This window comes from Dipodomys spectabilis, unplaced genomic scaffold, assembly GCF_019054845.1.
Source record: "Dipodomys spectabilis isolate Male_0828 unplaced genomic scaffold, ASM1905484v1 ptg000136l, whole genome shotgun sequence".
Classification (NCBI taxonomy): domain Eukaryota; kingdom Metazoa; phylum Chordata; class Mammalia; order Rodentia; family Heteromyidae; genus Dipodomys; species Dipodomys spectabilis.
This window is the reverse complement of record NW_024870813.1, coordinates 8196847-8220696: the sequence shown is the minus strand read 5'-3', so window position 1 is coordinate 8220696 and position 23850 is coordinate 8196847. Positions and strand designations below refer to the sequence as shown.

General features: G+C 48.4%; 1 protein-coding gene across 5 annotated transcripts in view; it reads right to left on the bottom strand.

The window, feature by feature from the left end:
* The window catches only part of Kcnma1 (potassium calcium-activated channel subfamily M alpha 1), a 699649-nt gene extending 677470 nt beyond the window's left edge, over positions 1-22179 (bottom strand). For all 5 annotated transcript variants that reach the window (XM_042690241.1, XM_042690238.1, XM_042690240.1 and 2 more), the window contains exon 1: positions 21727-22179. In XM_042690241.1, coding sequence (XP_042546175.1) covers positions 21727-22179 — 453 coding nt within the window. The remainder of the gene's footprint in view (positions 1-21726) is intronic.
* Between the last annotated feature and the right edge of the window lie 1671 nt (positions 22180-23850).

Genomic DNA, 23850 nt, shown 5'->3' with positions numbered 1-23850 from the left:
TTACCCGTGAAGAAAGTGAGCTGAAGTTAAATGCCTTGTCCAAAGCCCCTAAGCAAGGCTGGAGCTGGGATTCAAAGCTGCCTTTGTCCAATTCCAGCATCAGCTATGAAGTTCACAAGTGTGGATTTAAGAGACCCAAGTTAACATTCAAAATGAATGCTGCCTCTTTGTGTTTTCAGGGGGGCAGGGGAGGGGAAGCACACACTAATCCCAATGCTGTCAAAACTCTAGAACTTTTCTTTGGAAATCATCAAACACAGAGCTCACTGACAAAGCACCCCAAACCTTCTGATTAAATACTTAAAACATTACACATTTGAAGGACCAGAAATAGCCACATGGGCTTCCACTCCTGTTGGTTCATTGACTCGTTCATTCATTCATTACACTCGCCAGCAAACTACCTCAGACAACATTGTAAAAAATCAAATCAAATTTCCAACGCTGAGGAGAGGACACCCCAGACAACGTCGAAAGACCACATCAACACTACCAAACCCATCCCTCACTTTTCAAGAAAGGATGTAACCTACTCCCTCTTTCTGTCCTGTAGTTAGGCTGCTGGGTACTGCTCCGTGTTGCTAAGGAAACAGCGATGAGCGCATGCAGGCCTCTGCCAGGAGCCCTCAGTGTGGGGACAGCATGTCAGGTAACCTTGGAAATTCCCAGCCCCACATATAAAAGGAGAAATTTCATGAGAAACGAAAAGCACATGATCCTAGGCTTCAGGAATGCCCTCATTCCAACAAGGGCAACAGGTGTGTACTCCAACCTAGGTGGGTCACAGCAGACAATGGTAATCAAACAAACACTTAGAAGGTTCCTGGCAAGCTACAATAGTAACCAACACTTGTCATGGGTCAGAGGCTTGTCTGAGCTTTTAACATTCATTATCTTCCCAACAACTCCATGCAGGGGGATCTATGTTCAACTCTGCTTCTCAGGTGAGTCAACTGAGACAGAGCTAAGTCAGGCAGTTCACCCAAGGTCTGTAAGTCAGCAAGAAGCAGGACGATGATTTAAGGCCAGCAGACTGGCTCCAAGAGGGCAGGCCCCTGATGGCCATGCTGAACTCACTACAATGAGGGATGATACTCATTTGGACAGCTAATTTCTGGGCCACTGAGCAACCTTATTACTCAGTGATTACTCACCTTCGATCCCGTTTGTCTCTGCAGTGAACTCTTGAACCCACTCAGCCCCAACACAGAATCTGAACCTGGTAGAAGGGACTATTGTGAAATGCCATTTCCACGGGTCCAGCACATCACCATGGGATCAAGACAAGAGATGTGGGAATTCCTGTCCTCCATCCCCCCTCTGTGTTCTTTGTGTTCCAGGTGAAGGGCCACTTGAGGTCATAGTCAAAGCCAGAGAGATCTAAGTGGCAGATGACACATTCAAACCTCACAGGGCAGGAGGCATCCCATCCTGACAACAGTCAGGATGCCTTTGTTCTCTCTGGAACACGCAGAGAAGAGGTAGCCAAGTCTCAGGATCCTTTTGTTCTGAAACTATTTAAGATGCAGACATTGGTGGCTCACACCTGCTGCAATCCTAGCTACAGAGGAAGCTGAGATCAGAGGATCCCAGTTTGAAGTCATCACAGACAGAAAAGTCTATGAGACACTTATCTCCAACTAAGCAGTAAAATTCTAGATATGGAGTTGAGGCTCCATATCTAGAGCATAATTCTCAAGTGATAAAGATAAGGGATATACCCAGGCCCTAAACACACACAAAACAGAAGCAGAACCGATTCCAAATGGAAGGTAGAAATAAGACTAAAAGTGGAGGGAATCCCAGCGTAGCAACAGCGAGTCTGAATTAACAGGCTGGTACCAGAAAACACTAGGCTCTGATGCCAGCTCTGCCCCTTGGTAATGATGCCTTCTAGGCAAGACACAGCCATGGCAAGCAAACCTTAGTCCTTGCTCATCTATAAAACGGGCCTAACAATATCTGCCATGTGGACCCACTGAAAGGATTAAGGGGAACAAAACAAAGTGCTTATCACCATATCTGACACCTAGAAGATACCACACATCCAGTTGCACCAATGGTCATCATAGTGATTATAACAAAGCCCTCTGGATGGCAAAGACACCCCCCGCCTCCCACAGCCTGGACACCTTCAGCAGCCTAGGTGTTCCCCAAACTCACTGGAGCCTCATCTTAATGCACTACCACCCTTCCCAGGACCCTCACAGGCAGGGGTACCATGTGACTGAGTCACGGCCAATGAAATGTAACGGACAAATGTAATATGGATAGACTTGGCCACCCAATAAACTGCTCATTCACCTACAGACAGAAGAAGATCCAGCAGAAACTTTCAGAGACCCTTGGGAGATTTCAGATCTGGAGGTATAAGGAACCAGGGTCCCTGAATGATTGTGTAGAACAAGGCCCTACCCCAGCCACTCATGGTACTTTGTGCACACTTCTTTTGTGTTAACTCATTGACATGTTGGATTTGCCTGCTACAGCAGCTGATCCAGACTGACTAACACATCACTAATCAAGCGTTATGGTGGATTCTCAAGTATCTGCTGGCTCACAATCACCATTATCAGGGCATACTGCAGACCAGACACCATGAGATAAATGAGTGGCTGTGGCCTGCCAGGTATGGCAAGACAAACAAAGAGTCAAGAAAAGCTATGAGAAGACTGTTGGACTAAAACAAAAGTCAGGAGAGCCTAAAAGACACATTGTGCTCATAGCAGGCCATTGGATTTCCAGGAAGGCAGTGTGGCAAGAGAGGGTGTGGTCTTTTAAGGCCAGAGTCCATGTCTACCTGTGATCTGCCCGGGAAGGTGGCTGGACTTCTCCTCATCAGTTCCCACATCTGCAATATGCAGATAACAACATCTCCTTCCTCGTGGTGCTATCTTGAAATCAGTTCCCAGGGAATTGACAATCACTGCAAATAAGGACTTTTCGCCCCTAGAGATCAAGTGTGGAGATTTACCAGGAGATCACTGCATAAAGAGGAGTCAAGTAAGTAGAAGAGGATAGGGAAGACAATGAAAGAAAAAAAGAAAATTCCAGTAGAGAGGACAGCCAGGAGGTATAAAGCAATGTGTTTAAGGAACTGACGGCCATACAATGTGGCTAGGTATGGAAAATTGGGGAAGAGAGCTTAGAGAAATGTGGAAGGTAAGAGCTGGGTGGAAGGTTTCCACCCAACAGTGTTTGTTCCAGTCATCTACTGCTATGTAACGAATCATCCTAATACATGGTAGCTTAGAATATTTAATTTTTAGATGGTTTGTTATTTTTTTAAGTCAGGAACTCAAAAAGGGTTGGTTCATCTCTGATTTTTATCAGGGGGGGGGAGGATTAGATGATTGCTTTCAAGATGGTGTTTTCACATACGTCTTATGCCTTGGTCTCTCTTTTCTCTTCCTCCTTCTCTCTTTCTCTTCTTCCCCCTTGTCCCCCCTCCTCCTTTCCCTTCTTCTCTCCCCTCTCTATTTCTCTCCCTCTCTCCCTCTCCTCTCATTGCTAAATGACATCTCTTTCTTCAGCATCTTTTGTGCACCATGGCACCCACAGCCTGTTTGTCTCAGGGTAGTCAAACTACTTAGATAGCCACTAGGTTTCCCCAAAGCAAACACTGCAAGAGACCACAGGGAAGGCTCAAGGTTTCTTTCTATTCAGCCTTAGAAGTTATGCAGAGTGCCTTCCACCCCACTGTATTGAAAAACGAGTCACAGAGCCAGCCTTGACTCAAGGGGGGCTGCTCAGAACATGAATATCAGTTGTGGTTCACTGAAGGCCCTCTGTGAGGTCCAGTAGCCACAGGGTCATTAATCAACTGACACTCATTGACCACCCTCTCGGATCACCTGTCAGAACCAGGCCAAAACAGAAAATACCACCAGCTCTGTTCCCAAGGAGGCTTCAGCAGAGGAGGCAGGAGGTCTGCCCAGGAAACATGAGTGTGGAATCAGCTAGGGTAGAGAGAAAAGGAGGCTGACTTGGGTGGATGGGAGGTGGGGGAGGGGAGGATAAAGAAGACCCCCCCCCTCCCCCAGGGAGGTAGCATTCCCAGCAAGGTAAGCTAAGCCATCTGAGGGATAGGGATGAAAGAAGAAAAGGCATAGGCTACTCCATCCTCTGCATCTGACCTTCCTGAGCCCTGCCAAGCAATCTCTAGGTCTCCCAGCAACAAAGATGTCAGTTTTAAGCTTGGGGCCCCCTCTGCAGTCACAAGCAACAGCTCCAGAACGAAGGCAGCTCCTTGTGGTGTCAGGTGATTGCCACATCCACAAGCCTGTCCAACACCCCAGTGCTTGGGAGAGTGAACGGTGAACAGAGTACAGAGTTTCCCCTGGCTTGGCCTCCTCACCCAGCACAGCACAGAAAGGCCAGTTATGCAACCAGCCCTGCTCACAGCCAGGGAAGGGCCTGGCTACCCAGCCTGGTAATGGGACTACCATGACACAGACAAGGCAAACCTGGCCTCTGCAGCCACTTTCCATACCCGCACAGTTTGCTGTGCTGACAAACACCTGGGGACAGCAGGGATCGTGGGAGGAGCTAAAAATAGCATTGCTGGCAGTAGCGAGAACTCTTCTCTAAGTCCTCAGGGTCCTGTTGTTCACCATCCCTGGGCCACAGGGACACATCTGACTGGTGCCTGGGCATGCAGCCTCCACAGAGGCCTGTGCTTAGAACAAGCGTGGGCTGGGGAGACCACATATGTCCTGGCAGGAATGCACAAGGTCCAGAAGTCACCGGGAAAGCCTGTTGAGAAGAGGAGCTGTCAGGGCAGGCTGGAGCTGCCCTCACGTGTACATAATTCCAATGGATACTTTCTGGCCAATCCTTTACCTGTCAATTCTATTTGCTTAGAATCCCAAGTTCTGAATCCCAAGTTTGTGGTGTTTCTCTTATTCATTTTGACAATAACAATTATGGTACACACACACACTGGGTTTTTAGTTTCACCTCTTATACCAAAGCTATCTAGATACCCAGAAAAGACATACATACACACACACACACACACATACACACACACACACACACACACACACACACACACACACACACAGAGGCTGTGCACAATTTCAGAGGTTCTTGTTACTATGTGAATGTCACCCCTGAAATCATGCAACATGGCTGCTGGTGCAACTGCCAGGGAGGAAATCCTGCCTTATATGACCCCATAACCCCAGGAGGATCATCATGATAACAAAGATTTGCTCAGTGATCAAGGTGTCTCCTGCTTCAAAATATTCCACACATGGGGTTTGCCAGGTTTGCCATGATGCTAAAAGATCCAGAAGGAGATCTATACTGAGATATGGCAATGTGTGTCCAGGGCATGGGCATGGGCAGAGCAGAGAATGAGTCTTTCTAAGGCAATGGAAAAAGCTCAACCATTGTGCGAGCTCCCACAAAGCACGCAGCCTATGCCCTTGGTCCCACCAACACTCAGGGCACTTAATTTTAACAGGGAACTGAGATCAACTTATTTGTCTTTCATAGGATTTCCATTTTGGGGGGGTAAAACAGGTTCAGAGTCTGAGAGGGAAACAGGTAATTCCGGAGAATAATGAAGTATCATTGCATGCCAGTGTGCCCTGGGTCATATTTCAATGAACAACTACGGCTATGGGTGCCCAACTCTTCTGCAACTCCATGTTCTACTGCATGTGTGCATGCACATGCACATATATGTACATGCACACACATGTGTACATATGCACAGACTTGATGTTGACTGTGTACATGTGCACACTCATGGGCACATATGTGTGTGCACACGTGGGCACACACATGCAATCTCTTATCTTTAAAAAATATGCTTGAATTCTGCATCCTGATCCTAATATATTCCATGCATGTATTAATATTAAAAATGGCATTTTCTCCAAAACTTCAAAAGAGACTGATAGGACTTTAAAATTTTATTCTGTACCTGCACATACCCTCCCAACTGAGGGGTATGTTACACGTGCCATAGCACATAAAATGCAACAATTTATTACACAATGTGAATCTCACAGCAGCCATGGAGGTGTATGGTAAGCAATCTGCACAACTACATACTGAGCACCTGCCTATTGGGTGGTAGAAAGAAGGTAGGTGTCTCGTTTTCCATCAAGAAAAACAATGACTCAAATGGTTTAAGAGAACTAAATAATGCTTGGTCCATTTCTATCCACGCAGTTGAGATTTCTCTGAACTTGTCCAGGGACCTCACATCCTATCTAGAAATGATAGTTGGTGTGTCCACACTAATATCTCTTTTCAGTCCTGTCTATGTCACCTCAGCAAATAGCAGGATGAGCTGAGCAAAGCCAACATACCAGTGGTGCTTGAGCACCACTGCCCATTGGCCTAGAGTCAAACCTGACTCTGCCCTGCATCAGAGGAAGACCCTGGCACAGTAGTGAACCTATTCCTGCTTCCACTCCCTAAATCCTCACAAAGGAGACCTAAGAGGGAAGAGAAAAAATGGTTTGAGGGAATATTCAAGAATCAGATGCTCAAGAATGTACCCTAGCTGGGCACTTGCTGAGTAGGTAGGTAATCCTACTGGTGGCTGTGAAGGTGGCTCAGTGGTAGAACACTTGCCTTGCATGCCTGAGGCCCTGGGTTCGACTCCTCAGCACCACATAAGCAAAAAGAAAAAAGCTGGAAGTGGCGCTTTGGCTCAAGTGGTAGAGCGCTAGCCTTGAGATGAAGAGCTGAGGGACAGGGCAGGCCCAGAGTTCAGGGCCCACGACCAGACCCCTCAAAAAAATTTTAATAAATAAATAAATAAAAAGAAAACCAGATGTGATGCTGTGGCTCAAAGTGGTAGAGCGCTAGCCTTGAGTAGAACTCAGTGACCACTCCCAGTCCCTGAGTTCAAGCCCCATAACCAACCTGAAAAAAAAAAAAAATGTGCTCTGAAGTAAGCAACAGACTGGATGCATCAGAGAGCAGAGAATTTTGTTCTAAATGAATTACTTGTAGGCTGAGGAGACCAGTGGTAGAGTGTTTGCCTAGCATGGTATACACAAGTCTAGTACAAAAAAGGAAAAAGAAAAAGCTGGGTGAAAGTGGCTCACACCTGTAATCCTAGGTACAGAGGAGACCATGGGCTGAGGATCACAATTCAATTCAAAGGCAGCCTGCTGGGTAGGAAAGTCTGCGAGCCTCTTATTATCTCCAAGTAACCATACCAAAGAGCCAGAAGTGGAGCTGCGGCTCCAGTGGCAGAGTGCCAGCCTTGAGCCAAAAAACAAAACAAAAAAAAGCAAAACAAAATCTAAGAGACAGAACCCAGGTCCCAAGTTCAACCCCAATATAAACACACACAAAAAAAATCACCTTAATGAATTCTTTCTGAGGTAGGGAAGTAAAGAGGATTCAGTGAACTGACATTGGTGGGACATCACATATGCTGGTCTCTGTTTCCACCATTAAAATTGTTTTACCACCCTGCGTGGCATTTAAATAACAGCATGCGTGGAGATAGTGGCTTTGGTTTCATTGCAGTCTGTGTGCATAAAGCACAAATAGAAACCTTCGTGATTTTATTAGTTTCCATGCAGCTCGAGAGAGATTTGCATGATAACACTTCAGCTGCCAACTGAAAAGATCAATTAAAAATACCGTGCTTGCACTGTGTATCACCAGAAAATAAACAGGTTCCCAAAGTTTTAAAAATCTCTGTCATAGTTGGCTCTTGCCCAGAAGTCATCAGGGCCTGTAGTTGCAATTGCTACTGTCTAAATGTGTACTTTATTTGGGAAAAGAAACATTCTTAACAATGTTCAATAGGAAAGGTACTCATTACATTACTCATGTAACTGTAACCCCTCTGTACAGCATTTTTACAATAAAAAATTTTTTAAAAATTATTGATGGGTGTTTGCACCTCCTAATAAGGAGTAAACCTATATGGAAGAATCTGGGTTTTTGTTTCTGTGGTGAGGCTGTTTTGTGTCCCACATAATCACCAACACACATAACTAATACCCAAAAGCCATTTGGTACTCTGTGGATCTGTGTTAACATCATTTATCTGTGACAAGTTAAAATTTAATGCGTGGCCCTGGTAACATAATCAAATGGATATTATGTAACCTGAGAGAGTTATTCCAGTAAGTTCTGGTAGGCTGGCTGCTTACAGTTGGGGTAGGTTATTACAGAGTACTGAGTGTTTGGGGATCCCTCTTGCATAGTCGTTCCTGGCTGGGGTGGCAGTGGTAACAAGATCCCTGTTCTAGGCAGCTGGATTGCTCCATGGTCCAGGCCTGAGATGAAGAGCCTGGCGCCCAGGCTGCCTTTGGGGATGAGTTAAGGGAGAGCATCAAAGTAAGATGAGTTGCACAGCCTGCTCTTTAATCAGATGTTGTTTTTGATGCCCAACCTCAACCAAGACAGTCTATCATTGTAGCCTATTTATAGTCCATAATCTAAGATGTCTTTAACTTTTCCCCCACACAGAAAATTAAAATAAAACCACAGTAGTGGTGTGGCTATGTCTTTAGAAATGAGAGCAAAGTCTTACACACACACACATACACACACACACAAACTATCTCTGAGACTATCTTTTTTTAATATTTCCAATGGAGCCATGAACTAAGAGGGCAATTCCTTTATGTTTTTGTTTATTTATTTGTGTGTGTGTGTGTGTGTGTTCAAGTCCCTACACTCTTAGCTTTGCTGTTCCAGGCTGGTGCTCTACCACTTGAGTCACATGTCTATTTCTGGCTTTTTGGGGGCTAACTGGAGATAAGAGTCTCTCAGATTTGTATGCCCAAGCTGGCTTCAAACTGTGATCCTCAGATCTCAGCCTCCTGAGAAGGAAGGATTACAGGCATGAACCACTAGAACTTGGATGCAATTCTTAAATATCAAAGTAAATCTTGAAGGTTTGAGGACATGTCGATCAAAGTCCATTCTTACAATTTAGAGTAGAACAAAAACTGTTCCTTGGGTCACTGCCTTTAATCACTGAATCTTTGGTTCTTCAATTATAACAATGCTGAGCTGGAAATCTGATTTAATAAGTTTTTTTTAACTGAAATCCTAAAATCAAACAACATTTCACGTATGAGGCTGAGAGACATCATAAGTCAGAATCAAAACTTCACAGTACTTTATCTTCACTGTAAGAGCAGACTCAGATAGAGTGTGGTTCAGTGGCAGAGCACATGCCTGGCATGCGCAAGGTCCTGGGTTCCATCTCCAACACCACAAAAAGTCATTAATAAGAACAGATGCAAATAACAGAAAATGGCTGTTGCATTACATTCTCTGCTATCAGTGATCTATCCTCCCCAACAATACCAGGCTGGTGCCCCTCAAGGATCTGTGATCATTTGAACCAGGCAGGGGAGGAAATGCCCCAGAGACAATGGTGGGTCACCTCCAGGAAGGGAGATTTAAATGGACGTGTGTGTGTGTGTGTGTGTGTGTGTGTGTGTGTGTGTGTCCTGGTCCTGGGGCTTGAACTCAGGCCCTGGGTTGTGCTCCAGGCTGGTGATACTCTATCATTTGAGCAACAACTACACTTCTGGATTTTTTTTGGTAGTTAGTTGGAGGTAAAGTCTCAGGGACTTGACTGCCTAAACTAGCTTTGAACTGAGATACTCAGATCTCAGATTGCAGCCTCCTAAATAGCTAAGATTGCAGGTGTGAGCCCCGAGCACCCAAATACAATTCAATTTCTAATTAAGAAAAAAACAAACACGCCATCCTTGTGTCCATGCATCTGCACCATTTTTCATTCTCCACAGCAGAGCACAGATTCTAATTTATCTGTATCCTTACCAACATTCGTGACTTGCTGGTTTTTTATAGTAGCCATCCTAACAGGTGTGAAAGCGTCCTACATTTTCTACAATGAATATACAGTGCACTGAAGATTAAGGACAAAAATGTTAAACACTGAAGTCGAAAAATAAATCTTATGGGGAAAATAGGTTGCAAATGAACATAAGAAATGGATTTCTTTTTTAAGACCGAGGCAAACTGTTGAGTTCTCTTGTGGATTCAGCTATAGACATCACTCCTACACTCTTTAAGAATCTGTCACTTGATGGGCTGTGGCTACCACAATACACTGGAGAAGTGGCCATAATTCAGGGGCCCCTAACGTTGTCCCTCCAAGCACAACAAATGTCCCAGATGCACAGAGGAAGAAACAATGTCCAAAGCTGCTGCAGCTAAAGCTAGTCACAGAAGTCCCCAGCAGCTGGATACATCTGCTTTTCTAAATCTTTCCTCTAAGGCTTGCGACCCTTACCTTGCAGTTCTTATTAGCACCACTAGACATCTATTGGATCCCCTTTCTAAAGCCACTTAAAGGAAAGGCAAAGTCAATACAGCAACTTCCCCCCAAAGAAAAGAGAGTTGCCCCTGCTCTTCAACAACAATCACACAAAGATGATCCCCACAAAGCTGGTGAGTCCCATATCAGAACCACATGGCCACACACACACGCACAGGCCTCATGTTACCAGTTAAGTCACACAGAACTCCTTTGAAAGCTAAAATGTTCCCAACGTGTATAAAGGTCTTTGTACATCGCTTTATTCCATGGAGGTGAGGTCACCTGACGTGACTAATTCATCCAGAAAAAAAGGGAAAGAAAGCAGGTACCAGTGGGTTCTACCTATAATCCTAGCTACTCAGGAGGTTGAGACCTGAGAATCATGGTTTGAAGCCAGCCCAGATAGGCAAACCCAAAAGAATCTGATCTCCAATTAACCAGCAGTTAGCCAGAAGTGGAGTGTTACTCATGTGGTAGAACATCAACCTTGAGTGAAAAAGTTAAGGGAAAGGTACCCAGGCCCTGAGTTCAAGCCCCAGTACCAGCACAAAATAAAAGGAAAAAGGCGAAGGAAGAAAGTAAGAAAGGAATGAAGGAAGGAGGGAGAGAGGGAAGAATGATGAACAAAATCTATCCAATTATATTTATCCATCACCAGCTCCCTAGAGTTCCATTTTCCTTGGTGTGACAATCTCCCTCCATCCCCTCCCCCCACCTTCTACTTTTATAGGTTCTCATTTCTCTCTTCAGCAGATTATGGGAGAGCAGCAGCCGCAGCAGCAGTACCCAGAAGCCCAAGAGGAAAAGAGATCAGAATCTAGGGAGAAGCACACCTTTAGTTCTAAAGAGCAGCTCCATTCTGACACCCAGAAAGCAGAGTGTTTGCTTCTTAGCAAACAATCCACATCCTACATCTAATATGGCCCCCTAAACCATCCCTGCCACTTGACCAAGCCCAGGGATAACCTGCAAAGAAGCCACATCTCAGAAATTCAGGTCATGGGCCATTGATAAAGAGGTGACATTAAGGCCAGGCATCAGTGGCTCACGCCTGTAATCGTAGCTACTCAGGAGGCTAAGATTTGAGGATCGTAGTTCAAAGCCAGCCCGGGCAGGAAACTACGTGAGACTCTTATCTCCGATAAACCACTAGAAAACCGGAAGTGGCGCTGTAGCTCAAGTGGTAGGGCACTCTTCTGGAGCTGAAGAGCTGAGGGACAGCGCCCAGGCCCAAAGTTCAAGCCCCATGACCAAAAAAAAAAAAAAAAGAAGTGACATTAAGCCATAGATAAAATGGAAAACCGCTATCCACAGCTTCAAAGAAGCGTGAACAGATCTCGGACGGAAAATGTCAAGAAACCACAGCCACATTGGGCCATCTTCCAAACGTGGAGGAAATAGGCAAAGGAGCCTGGCTGTCTCAGAGAATGGGGATTCAGAAAAACTATCAGGGGAAAGCTGCAGTCCATCCAGTGTCTCAACAACGTTGCCACAGCTAAACACCACCTAGCTCTGTACCTTCCTGTGCAAGGATTTAAGAATATGAAACCTGTCATCCACCAAGACTTGTTCTGTATGTCCCAGAGAAAACCAGGAGCAATGGAAAGAAAAGGAAGATCTAAGTTCATGCTAAGGAGGGTTTATTTTCAACCAAATGGTGATCTCTGGAGATTGTGAACATTCAGGCCTCTCTGAGGATGGAGTAGAACTCCCAGCACTAGGGAGGAAGAAAGACCAAAGGAACCAAAGTCTCCCCCAACCAATGAGTATATTAAATGCCACAAGCCTCTGAAGCTCCTACATCAAGTTCCTATTTGTAGCCCACTAACATGAAACTTCAAGCCCTCAACCTTCAAGGCCTCTCTCCATTTCCAACCCTACCTTGCCCCCAAGTACAGTCCCCTAGACAAGGAAAGATAGTACAACCAAGTCTGCTAGAGACACAAGGGAGCAAGAACAAGGCACAAAACAAGATTACTCAAGTCACTCTCAACCTGAAATCCCCATATTGGCATCCCAGTATCCCAGTCGATAATCTCCCAATGCTTTGCCAAGATGCAGATCCATCATGACCGAACTAAACCCAGACAGAGTATCACTGGAAATCTTGCTTTAGAAAAACTCTGCAGGTGACACTGATCCAGATGCACTGTACTCATAAACTGACATGTTGAAAACTCTTTGTACAATTACCTTAAAATAATAACGATAAAGCTCCTTTCAAAGACATTATGGTGGGCTGGGAATGTGGCTTAGTGGTAGAGTGCTTGTCTACCATGCATGAAACCCTGGGTTTGATTTCTTACTACTACATAAACAAAAAGAAATGAAAGAAATAAAAAAAAATTTAAAGACATTATTGTCTCAGAAATCAAATCCATGCTGTACCTCAAGTGACCAATCTAATGGGGGGTGGGGGGGGGGCAGGGTCCTGCTATGCTATACAGCTCAGGCCAGCCTCAAAGTCAGCACCTTCCTGCCTCCGCCTCTTGAGTGCTGGGAATTCAGATGTGCACCACCATGTCCATCTTTAAAATTCTAGTTTTCCCTGGGGAAAAAAAAATCCTCCCTTCCATGCAAAAGAAAACTCCCATAATGGGGAGTTATATAGTGCTTCTTTCAGTTACCTCCTCTCCAAATAGAAATGATTCTCCACACCGTGCTAGAAACAAAAATGAAATGGCACCACTTCCAACAGAGTCCTCAAGAATGAGAACAAGAAAGCAGGAAGCAAAGGAGAAGAAACCCAGTGATAGAGGGAAAGGAAGAAGGAGGGGGTAGAGGCTTTCTTGTTACTCTCTTGGAAATGTTCAGAATAAATCAGATGGAAGTTCCCAAGAAAACCAGACCTGAAAGCCAATGAAACAGCACAAAGAAAGAAAAGAGGGCTCCGTTATGCGCACCTGTAATCCCAGCACTCAGGAAGCTGACACAGGAGGATATCAAGAGTTTGAGACTTGCATGGAAAACATAGCAAGACTCTGTCTCAAAAGAAAAAAAAAACACTAAGCAAAGATTAAATATAGGAAGCAGAGGAAGGGGCTATGACTCAGTAGTAGAGCAGTCACTTAGTGTGCATGAACTCTTGGGTTCCCTCCCAGCATTGTAAAAACACAAACACACAAAGAATAGAAAGTAAATGAGATGTTTTAAATAATTTCATCTTTGGCCATGTAGAAAAACATTCGTCATGCAGGTAATGAGATCGTACAGGAAGATGGTTCCCAGGCTCAGTTTGACGACGTTAAATATATCCATTCTGGCCCAGGAGTGCCAATTACATTTCCAAATTGGCAATTACACATAATATCCCAAAGACAATTACCAAATAATGCCAAACACAAAGCAAATTCCATCTTAAAGCAGTCATTGTTTCAAAACTGACCTTCCGCCTCCTGCCTAACTCAGCAGCATCACCAATATCTGATGCACATGAACTAAACCCCTGGCGTCTACTGATCAGGGGAGTCCAAGGTGACAAGATTTATTAAGACCCAGGAATCACTCAAACAGCATTCTGTCACCAAACCAAGCCCATCTATTTTGCCCAGAGCCTCCAACAAATGTCCCAGAGAATGCAGTATTTGTATCTTACCACAGTCCCATCCAGCCTTCACTAGGAGCTGGTGGCTCACATCTGTAATCCTAACTACTCAGGAGGCTGGATTCTGAGGATCACAGTTCAAAGTCAGCCCGGGCAGGGAAATCTGTGAGTCTTAGTTCCACTTAACCAGCACAAAGCTGGAAGTGGAGTTATGGCTCTAGTGATAGAGGTCTAGCCTGTAGGGGGAAAACTAAGTGTCTAGGCCCTCAGTTCAAGCCCCAGTATCACCACGAAGAAAATAAAAGAAAAAAGAAAGAGGCACTTTGAATGTGTATGTGTGGGTATGGTGTGTACATGCGCATATGTGTTTATATACCTTGTGTGTTCATGGTGCATGTGTGCAATGTGCATGTATGCATGAGTGTAGATACACATGCTTGAGTAGGTGCCTGTGTATGGGTATGTTCGTGTGTGCATGTGTGTGTGTGTGTGTGTGTGTGTGTGTGTGTGTGTGTGTGTGTGTGTGTGTGTGTTCTATTCAGATGACTCAATTCCTGTGCTCAGGGAGTTTTTACGCAACTCAGTGATCTCTGAGTGTTCATCGCATGAGGAGAGAACTGAGTTCATGTCTGCCCACTCTATAGAACCAAAGTCCAAAATCAAAATGAGCAGGTAGTCAAAATGGAGCTGTCATTAGTTTTTTCCTAGCACCTACCTCAGTTACTAGCACAAAATATGTACTTAGAAATCAATAAAAGCAAAAACCAAAAGCGCAGACGAGTGCCTATAAATCTCCACTAGTTGGGAGGCAGAAGTAGAAGGATCAAAGTTTGAAGCCAACTTGGACAAAGGAAGCACAAGACCCAATGTAAAAATAAATAAATAAATAAAACAAAACCTTACTAACTAAAAGCAAAAGGGCTGGAGCAAAAGTGCAGAAGCCAGAAGGCCTGACTTCAATCTGCAATATTAGAGGGCAGAAAATGGCCTAACAAGAACCGAAAGACCAGAACCTGCTGTGGGCAGGTCCTTATGCTGAGCCCCTCCTCATTCTGGCTGCTGAAAGATGCTTAGGATCTAGGGTCTCCCCTTTGACAACTGTGCCACAGAAAATGCACATCCCAAGGAGAAAGTCTGACAGCAGAAGCTGTGAACATCTTGCTGCGGCAAGAAAAGAAGCTCCTTCTGCTGTTGTGTGCTGGAATTCTTGAGAAGAATTCTCCTTTCTTGCAAAGAAGACATCACAGCCCAGGGTCCCGAGTCACCCCCATTCACTCTGCCATCAGGCTCCTTGGAAGCCAAACCTTGCATTCAGTAAGGCCCACCCAGATCCCTGTGGAAAATCGGACTGCCAGTTTGTCCTGTTGACTTCAAACATTCTGGAAGGTGTGACCACCAGCTGGTTTCCGGGAGTATCACCACCACACAGCACTGGCTATACCCCTAGCCTTTAATTTTGCAAGTTGGTGGTTTGGCTCAGTTGCCATTCTGGACTTCGAGAAGCCACACCCCTAGCAGTGTGACCAACTGGCAAGAGAGAGAGAGCCCACACATTGATGGGCAACATAGAGACCACACCCTAGAATGCTGCACTGGCTGCCGCAAGCCAACACTGCTATGGGATCCCTGAAAGAAGGCATCTGAAGAGTCAGCTTCACCCGTGGTGCCAAAGCAAATCAAAGAGGCCAGAGCAGCTCCCTCACCCTGGCTGGCCAGCACAGCTAAGCTCTTGCTCCTGCCCCTTCTTGCCATTGCAGAGCTGGGACTTTCCGAATTTCACTGCATGAGTGTCTTCAGGGATGGGCAGTCTGAGGATGGCTGAGGAATGAGCCAGATCCTTGACACTTCATGTGCTTTCTACAGTACCAGCATCATCTGGGTCCTGCCAGAAATGCGGAGTCTCAGGCTCTAGCCCAGACCTTGTGAATGAGACTCTGCCTTCCAACAGCCACCCAGGTGTGTGCACTTTTAAGGCGGAAGAAGCACTTTAGATGCTTTCTCCAGCCCCAGACTTGGGGAGGAGATCTGGTAGCATTGCTAGATATATGAGGGGGGCCCAAGTCTCCTTTTCTGTGTGCCCAGGACCAAGGGTCCACTCACTTGTGAAATATTCTAAGGAGACAGTGCTGATACGTTCCTGCTGAGCACAGACATGAAATTTTGGAGGTCCTATGGGAAGCCAGGCCTTGCCTAAGTCCTAGAGATGTCTCCATGAGGTGCCGTGTTCTCCCCACAGCCCCCAGGCTCTGGTGTCACAGCACAAATGTGGCCATTTTCCCCAGAACCACAGAGGCATCCCTTCAGGGGCTCCGCAGTTCTGACATCCAGGGAAGGTGGTGCTGGCTCCTGTGGTTCACAGATTAGCACGGCACTGCCACTGTGAGCCACAACGCCCCTGCTACCCACTTTGGGAAACAGGTCTTGGTATTGCAATCCAATGTCAACCTGACTGCTCTAGCATTAGGTATGTGTGTGTGTGTATGTGTGTGTGTGTGAGAGAGAGAGAGAGAGACAGACAGACACACACACACACATACACACACACACAAAGAAACAGAGAAGATAAAGATACAGAGAGAAAGAGAGACAAAGACAGATACAATACAGAAACAGAAAGAGACAGAGATAAAGACTTAAAGAAAGCACACTAGGTTCCCAATGAATGTTCCTTTCCAGGGAAGAGATGACCCACCTGGCCTTGTCCGTAGAAATCCTTCTCCCTCAGCCAAACAGTAGGACAGCTTTTCCTGTCCTCCTAATGCATGTTTGGCCAATTCCCTTGGCACCTGGAAGCAAAGCCAACCCAAGGCTTGCAAAAGGAAGCCCAGGTCTCAGTGCCCTCGTGGGAAATGCCCTACTGCAGGGTTAATGAGAGTACCTGTCCCAAAGGGCTCTACACTATTACAATTCCCAACCTAAAATGAGAACACGGAGGCCCAAAGCTTTGAGGCCCTTGTCCAAGGTCACTGGCTAGTTCCTGGGCACTACACAGTAGACTTGACACCAGGGCAAGGCTGTGCAAAGGGAGGGCAGTTCAACCAGTCTCCCCACTGGCACAACTTCTCCAAGCTTCTCATGTGATCCTTCCAGGGGACAGCTCAGCCATGCCCATATGGTAGATATTGCTCAAGGTAACTTCAAGGACAAGTGCATTCTCAACCATATTTTGGCAAATCCTGCTCAGAGACTGTCCCAGCAATGCTGGTCTAGGTTCATGAGACTGCCACATCATTTGGGGTACAGATCTGGGACCTCAGCCCACGGGAGAATGAATAGGGAATCCATCCCTCTACAAGGGCATGCCATTCCATAGCCACAGCCACGAGCCAAATGACAGAGTCATGCAAGCTCTAAGACCCCATACCATCAATACCGACCCACCACCAACAGCAACAGCAACAACACATCCAGCATTCTAGGAGGTCCTCACCCACAGAGCCTGCCTTGGCTGCCCTATCTGTCCCAATCATCTCATACTACAATAGTCAAATAAAACAGGAGTCCAAACTCAGTCTGACAGGACAGGTTGTTTGAGTCATGGTTTCTAGAGGCACCTTTTGGCTAAAAAGGGGGAAAAAATGTGATTTGTTCTAAGTCTATGCCCTTCAGGGACCCACAGGTCAATGGTCGGGAGAAAATAAGCTCCACAAATGGGGAAGCTAAGATAGCTCCCACTTTCAAGAGCCTACTAAGTGCTAGATGTTTGCTGGGGGTGAGCTTCATGCAATGAATTATTGAGGTGTTGATAGGTTGAATTATTATATATTACATAGTGAGTTACTCTATATTCTGTATTGAATTATTGACACACCCAACAATGCTACTCTTTAGAAGAATCCTAGGAAGAACCATCATTGTGTGTACCTGACAGATGAGGAAACAAAAACTTTTTTTTTGACCTGATCATCAGCCAAGGAGGCCCTGGCAATGAGTCTGAGATCCACCATTTACCTTGGGTCTGTTGATTACCATCTGCCAAGTACTCAAGGGTGCAGTTCCAGCAAGAAAACCAGTCATGAGAGGTGCAAGGGCAAACAAGGGCAGGTCATCCATGACAAGGACCTAAGAACTTCTCCTGGGTCACCTCAAGTGACCCAACCGCAATGAAGTATGTGAAGGTCATGGCTACAGCGCATCGCCAGGACCGGATGAGAGGAGGCACTGGAGCTAATCTGGAATCAAGAGTTCCAAGGCACTGAAGGTACAGCCCTGATTGAATGTGCCAGGCCAGACCCTGGGTAATTACCCAATCGTAATAGGATCTGATATTTATATTAGTCATGAGCCTGACAGAGAAAATGTGTTGCTTTCTCAGACACAGCCATGGAAACAACACCTCAATAATTCATTGCATGCAGACCATCCTTGAGCAAGCCCAAGATCCTACAAAGAACCACAGCCCAAATTGACAATAGCAGTGGGTCTACATCCAGACACACAGACCCCCCCCCCACATCCCTGCAAACCACAGCTTCAACAAGAGGGCAGCCTCAGTTTCCCTAGACATTTAAAAAGACATTTAGAGAGAAGGAGACCCTGTATAGGAACAGAACAGAAGAAAGAAATGGTTCATACCCAAGTGAGCTCAGACTGGGTTCCTAAAAGGACTGCAAGGAACTAGGAGACATGCTAAAAGAAGAAGCTTTACCCATGGTCCCTTGCTCCTTCTACTTTCCTGTGTGGAATCCAGGAAGGGACAAACTCAGAGATTTTACCCCTCCTATTGCACACACAGGGAAAGAGAGACCAGAGAGGTCAAATGACTTCTTCAAAGTCATGGCCTTACCCAGGATATACAGCATGCCATGATATACAGCATCTCCCCGTTTACTAGAGTTGAGCACTGGATGGAACCTCAAAATGTCAGGGGCAACAGTACAGAGAGCTCTTGACAAAATCTAACAGTGAAAATAACAACCACAACAACAATAATGTGAAAAAAGGACAAAAAAAAAAAAAAAAAGGGTCAGAATGCCCAAGTTTCCAACAGGGGGAAATGTGGTAGGTTTTCTTTTATTTCCCAAAAATGACCACATTCCAGTCTTTTAACATACTAAAGTCATGAGCTATGTTCTGTTCAGAGGCCAAAGGTACCAGTGACAGGGGCCACATGATGCTTATACCCTGTCTTGGGTTTCTCTGATCAAAAACAAAGGTTTAGACCAAGGCCAAATGTGTCAGAGAATTTCACTAGAGCTCTCTACTGAAACTTCTCTAACTGGGAATCTCAAATATTGAAACAACCCAAGATTCCAGCTCCTCCTCAAACTCCCTCAGACCTCCACAAAGATGCCTGAAGACCAGCAGGACTCTGGAAAGTCAGCTGAGGTCTGCTTGGGCAGACTAAAATAATTGCTCTAAACTTGAGCCAAACGCTCTCTTCTCCACCAAGTCTCAAAAAAAACCATCAAATACTCAGAAAGCAAAAAGAACAAAGGACAAAAAAAGAAAAACTGATTGCAAAAAGGATATAAACCTCAGGGGTAAAAAGGAAAGCTTATAAAAGGTCTGACTGACCATTATTGGATAGAGTGAGCTAATTACACATGGTTTAATTAAGCAAATCAAAGGGCAAGTCAAGAGATGCTGGGCTGTTTTAAAAATGGACTCATGATATCAAAAATAACTTGGTCTCATTCTACATTGGCCACATATCTTTTCAATCAACCACTGTCACCTCCTATCCCAGGTTGATTCCTTCTAGAAACTGCCAGCTATATCCACTCAGCTGGCCTTGAAACTACAAAATATAGCCAAACATGTACAGATTGTTTCTCCTAATGATCTTTGCCAAAAAAAAAAAAATTCTCTATTACCTTAAGAAAACTGACAAAAGCTCTGCTTGGTCATCATTTAGGAAAGAGTGGCTCTACATGAACTATCTATGAGTGTTTTGTACCCTGCAGTCACAATAAGTAACCCCGAGTACACGATATGAAGCTACATTTGAATCCCAGGATTCCAAACCCACATCTTATTTTGACTCGCGGAAAAGAAAAAAAGTTCATTGTGATCAAAACTGCCCACTTTTTAACAAACCAGGAGATTGCTTTTTTTTTTTTTCCTTGTAAGTGCATACATATCATTCTATCTAGAAATATTTTAGACACATATGACGCTGAGCGGTGTTTCCCCTGAGGACAGTTGGTGAATCTCAGTAAAAGGGAGAAAATCCCAGAGCTGGAGCTTGTGAGGAAGGAGAGAAGAGGATCTGGGTTAAGAAGACTCTAAGTGAGCCATGGCAAGGGCAGCTGATGGGTGCCTAGGGCCTTGCCTACTCTTGGGGCTTCTCAAGGAGGTGCCAGGTCTTCTTCCCTGACAAAGAAGGGAATCTCCAACATGGAATATAGCTGGTGAGCCCACACGGTGAGAAGAATATGGATTTTTTTTCTCTCTTTTTCCAACACATCAGTGTTTTCCAAAACAAAAATGCGCTGCCACAAAACACAGCTGAGCTCCAGCACCTAACAAGATGTATAATTAATGACCAGGGAGAAAGGGCTTCAGTTCACCCATGGGGTTTTACAGCCAGCCTCCCCCCCCACCACACACACACACACCCCTCGCAACACACACACAGCAACCACTCGGCTGCTACAAGTTGCTGTGCCCCGACAAGTTAGAAGGGTCCTGGGATTAACTTTACTGGGAAAGCTGTGAACATTCAGGGACTGAGATGTCTATCGTGCAATACTTCCCTATGTATCATACCCTCTTTCCCAAACGCTGGATGCTCTTATCTTTCTTTGATGGAAATTTCAGGGAGCTGCAGCAGCTCAGTGCTTCTTTCTTCCAGGTCTATTAATATTAATAATAATATTATTACTATTATTCTGTAGTTTTCAATCAAATACCGTTCCTGTCCCCTATCTCCAGTCAGTGGTAGGTGACTGGCAGGGACAACTCTAGGGAAAGGTCACAGTCCAGGAAGTTAGCCTACCAACCATACATTTAAGGCTGCTGCTGCTGCTGCTGCGCTGGTGGGCGTCTGCGCTAGGATAGCTTAGAGGAACGTCCAGCCGCGGCCTCCGCGGACTCAGGCAGCCAGCACTCCAGCTCCAGCCCCGCGCTGCTGGTGGTTATTTCTGGGGACTCAAAACGGATGGCCAAAGGGGCCACCGAAGAAGTTGGGGTGTGTAAGAGGGAGAGCGAGAGTGATGTACAAGAAAAATCTAAGAGATGGAGTGGAAGGTGACATCAGATTTGCGACCTCCCGACGTTCCTGAAGTAGCAGCCCCAAATGGGTTCCCTACAATTCTGGGATGTAGCTCTTCAACTTTTTCTTGCCTTCCAACCCCCCACACACACCTCCACAGCACCCCACTTTCTCCCCCGGGATTCCCCAGTGCAAACGATTGTGTGTGTGTGTGTGTGTGTGTGTGTGTGTGTGTGTGTGTGTTTCTCCCAAGGACCTTTCTTTCAGACCCCCACAAGCTCAAATCTCCCCAACAAGCTCCTAAAGGCGCGGACCACTGGGCAGCCCCTCGCCCACCGCCGAGGAGCCGAGCCGAGCCGCGGCAGGTGAGCGGTCCGCCCGCGGCACGCACCCAGCGGGGCCCCTCGCTTCCTCCATCCCCGCGGGGCTGGCGCTCCTCAACCCCGCACCGTGGCACCCCAGAGGGGCGCGTCTCCCATCCAGGTCCCGGCCGCAGTCGCCAACTACCCTACCATAAACAAGGGAACCGAGATAGCACGGGGTGTCCGGGTGTCCGCGTCCCGGGGCGCACCGGCGGGGGTGGGGTGGGGGACCCCACACGGCCCGCTGCCCCCCATCCGAGGACGCAGGCAGCTCGGAGGGCAGGGAAGAGAAGGGAGCGCGGGCAGGGGTGCGGGCGGCGCGGGGAGGTGGGCTGCGGGGGGCGGCGGGGCGGGCGCAGGGCGCGCGCGTTACCTTGGTCTTGCCCCCGCAGTGGCAGCACACGGTCCACAGGTACTTGAGCGTCCGCCAGAGCAAGATGATGAAGAGGCCCCCGAAGAAAGTCACCATGGAGGAGGCCAGGAAAGCCCACCACATGCGCTGGCCCCGGCTGTCGCACGGCACCTCCATGGTCACCGGTATGATGAGCGCATCCATCTTGGGCTCGTGGACCGAGGACGAGGAGGAAGAGGAGGAAGAGGAGGAGGAGGAGGAGGAAGAAGAAGAAGAAGAGGAGGAGGAGGAGGAAGAGGAGGAGGAGGAGGAGGAGGAGGAGGAAGAGGAGGAGGAGGAGGAGGAGGACGCGTCTAGGCTGAGATGGTTCGCGTGGATATTGCTACTCATTCTAAAACCGCTGCCTCCGCCGCCGCTGCCGCCGCCGCCGCCGCCGCTGCCGCCGCCGCCGCCGCTGCCGCCACCATTTGCCATAGCTAGCAACGGGCGGCCGGCGCCGGGGCTCGGGGGAGCTCCTCCCGCCGCCAGCGCCACCCCGAGCACCCATCGACAGCCATGTTGCCGCTACTGCCGCCGCCGCCGCCGCCGCGGAGCGCGGGGCGCGGGGAGGGGGGCGGGGAGGCGCCTGGGCTCGGGGCGCTGTGCGCGACCTGGTGGGGTGCGCGGGGATATATACAGCCGGCCGCCGCCCGCCCGTCCGGGGGGGGAGGGGAGGGCGCGGGCGGGCGGCTCCCCCTCCCCGGGCCTGCGCCCCGCAGCCCCGGTCCGCCGACAGCCCAAGGGGGCGCCACGGGCCGCTCGTGTCCCCCGGAGGCGGGGGGGGGGGCTCTGCGCCGCCCCCACCCCCGGGCCCGCCCCGCCTCGCCTCTGCGCGCGCGGGCCCGGGTGTCCTCGGCGCCGCGCCGTGCGCCACGCGAGTGCGCTGCGCTCCGAGCGGGGACCCCCCCCCCCCCAGCCCGCTCGCCCTCCCCGCGCCGCTCGCGGCTCTTTCGGCGGCAATGCGTTAATAATGCAAAGGGAGCCCCGGGTGCCCCCGGCGCCCCCCGCGCCGGCCGGCCTCCACCCCCCGCTGCGCTCGGCTCCCCGTCGCCGCCCGGTGCGCGCCGGGCCGAGGCAGGTTCACGGCGTCCCGTCGCCCAGCCACTGCCCACCACCGCCGGCTTAGCCGGGGCCCGCGGGGACCACCCCCCTCCCCTCCTCCCCAGCTGCGTCTCCCGCGACGCGAAGCCTCCTCGGCCTCCTCGCCTCCTCCGGCTGCTCCTCGTCCCCGTCCTCGCCACCCGAGCCCTTCGGCGCGCGCCCCGCGCTTCCCCGCAGCCGCCAGCAGTGGCAGCTGCAGCAACTGGAGCGGGCGCGGGCTCAGGCCGCCCCGAAGCCCCAGGGGAGGAGGCTTGCCTCGCCGACTCGCCGGGGTTCAGGGACCCCTCGGTGATGGCCCAGCCTGCGCCCTAGACCTCCATCTCCAGCCCTCTGGCGCGCCCGGCTGGAGCGTCCCCATCCTAGGCGCAGGACTCAGCAAGTCTCTCCCCCAAGGGGCTCAGCGGGAGGCCTGGGGAGAACCCTGAGCCCAGATAGCCCTCTTCTCCCCGAAGGACCCCCCCTCCAGTAGGGGAGAGCACGGGGGGAGGGGAAGCTGTCAGCTCTGTTCCACAGGCGGAGTACCCAAGATAGCAAGGCTTGGAGGGTGAGGGGGACCCTTCAACAGGGTACTGTACACACCTACCGACCCCCGGGTCGCTGCTCTGAGGGTGTGTGGCTGAAGGGCAGGGCCATCTGGGAGGCCGGCGGGTGGGCTGTGGCTCAGACAGCAGCAGGTGGTTTTCCTGATTAAGCAACAAAGGCAGCCTAGGAAGGCAGGCGGGATGATGGAAGGGACCTGGGGCCTGGCCCCAGGCACAACCCTTAAAGGATTGGTCCCCCTTCATGTAGCTCGTCTGGTGAGGAGGCCATCTGGGGGAAGGAGGGCTCCCTGGGGTACTCCTCCAAGCGGCCTTTCTCCACGTAGGGTCTTCCCTCTCTCTCTTGAAAGATGCAGGAGGCCAGATTTATTCCATAGCCCCGTGCCCACACCACCACCAGAATCCCCGCTTTGCAATGCTCTCAGAAACTTGTTCCCTCCAGACACTACCCTTTCTCCAGCTACCA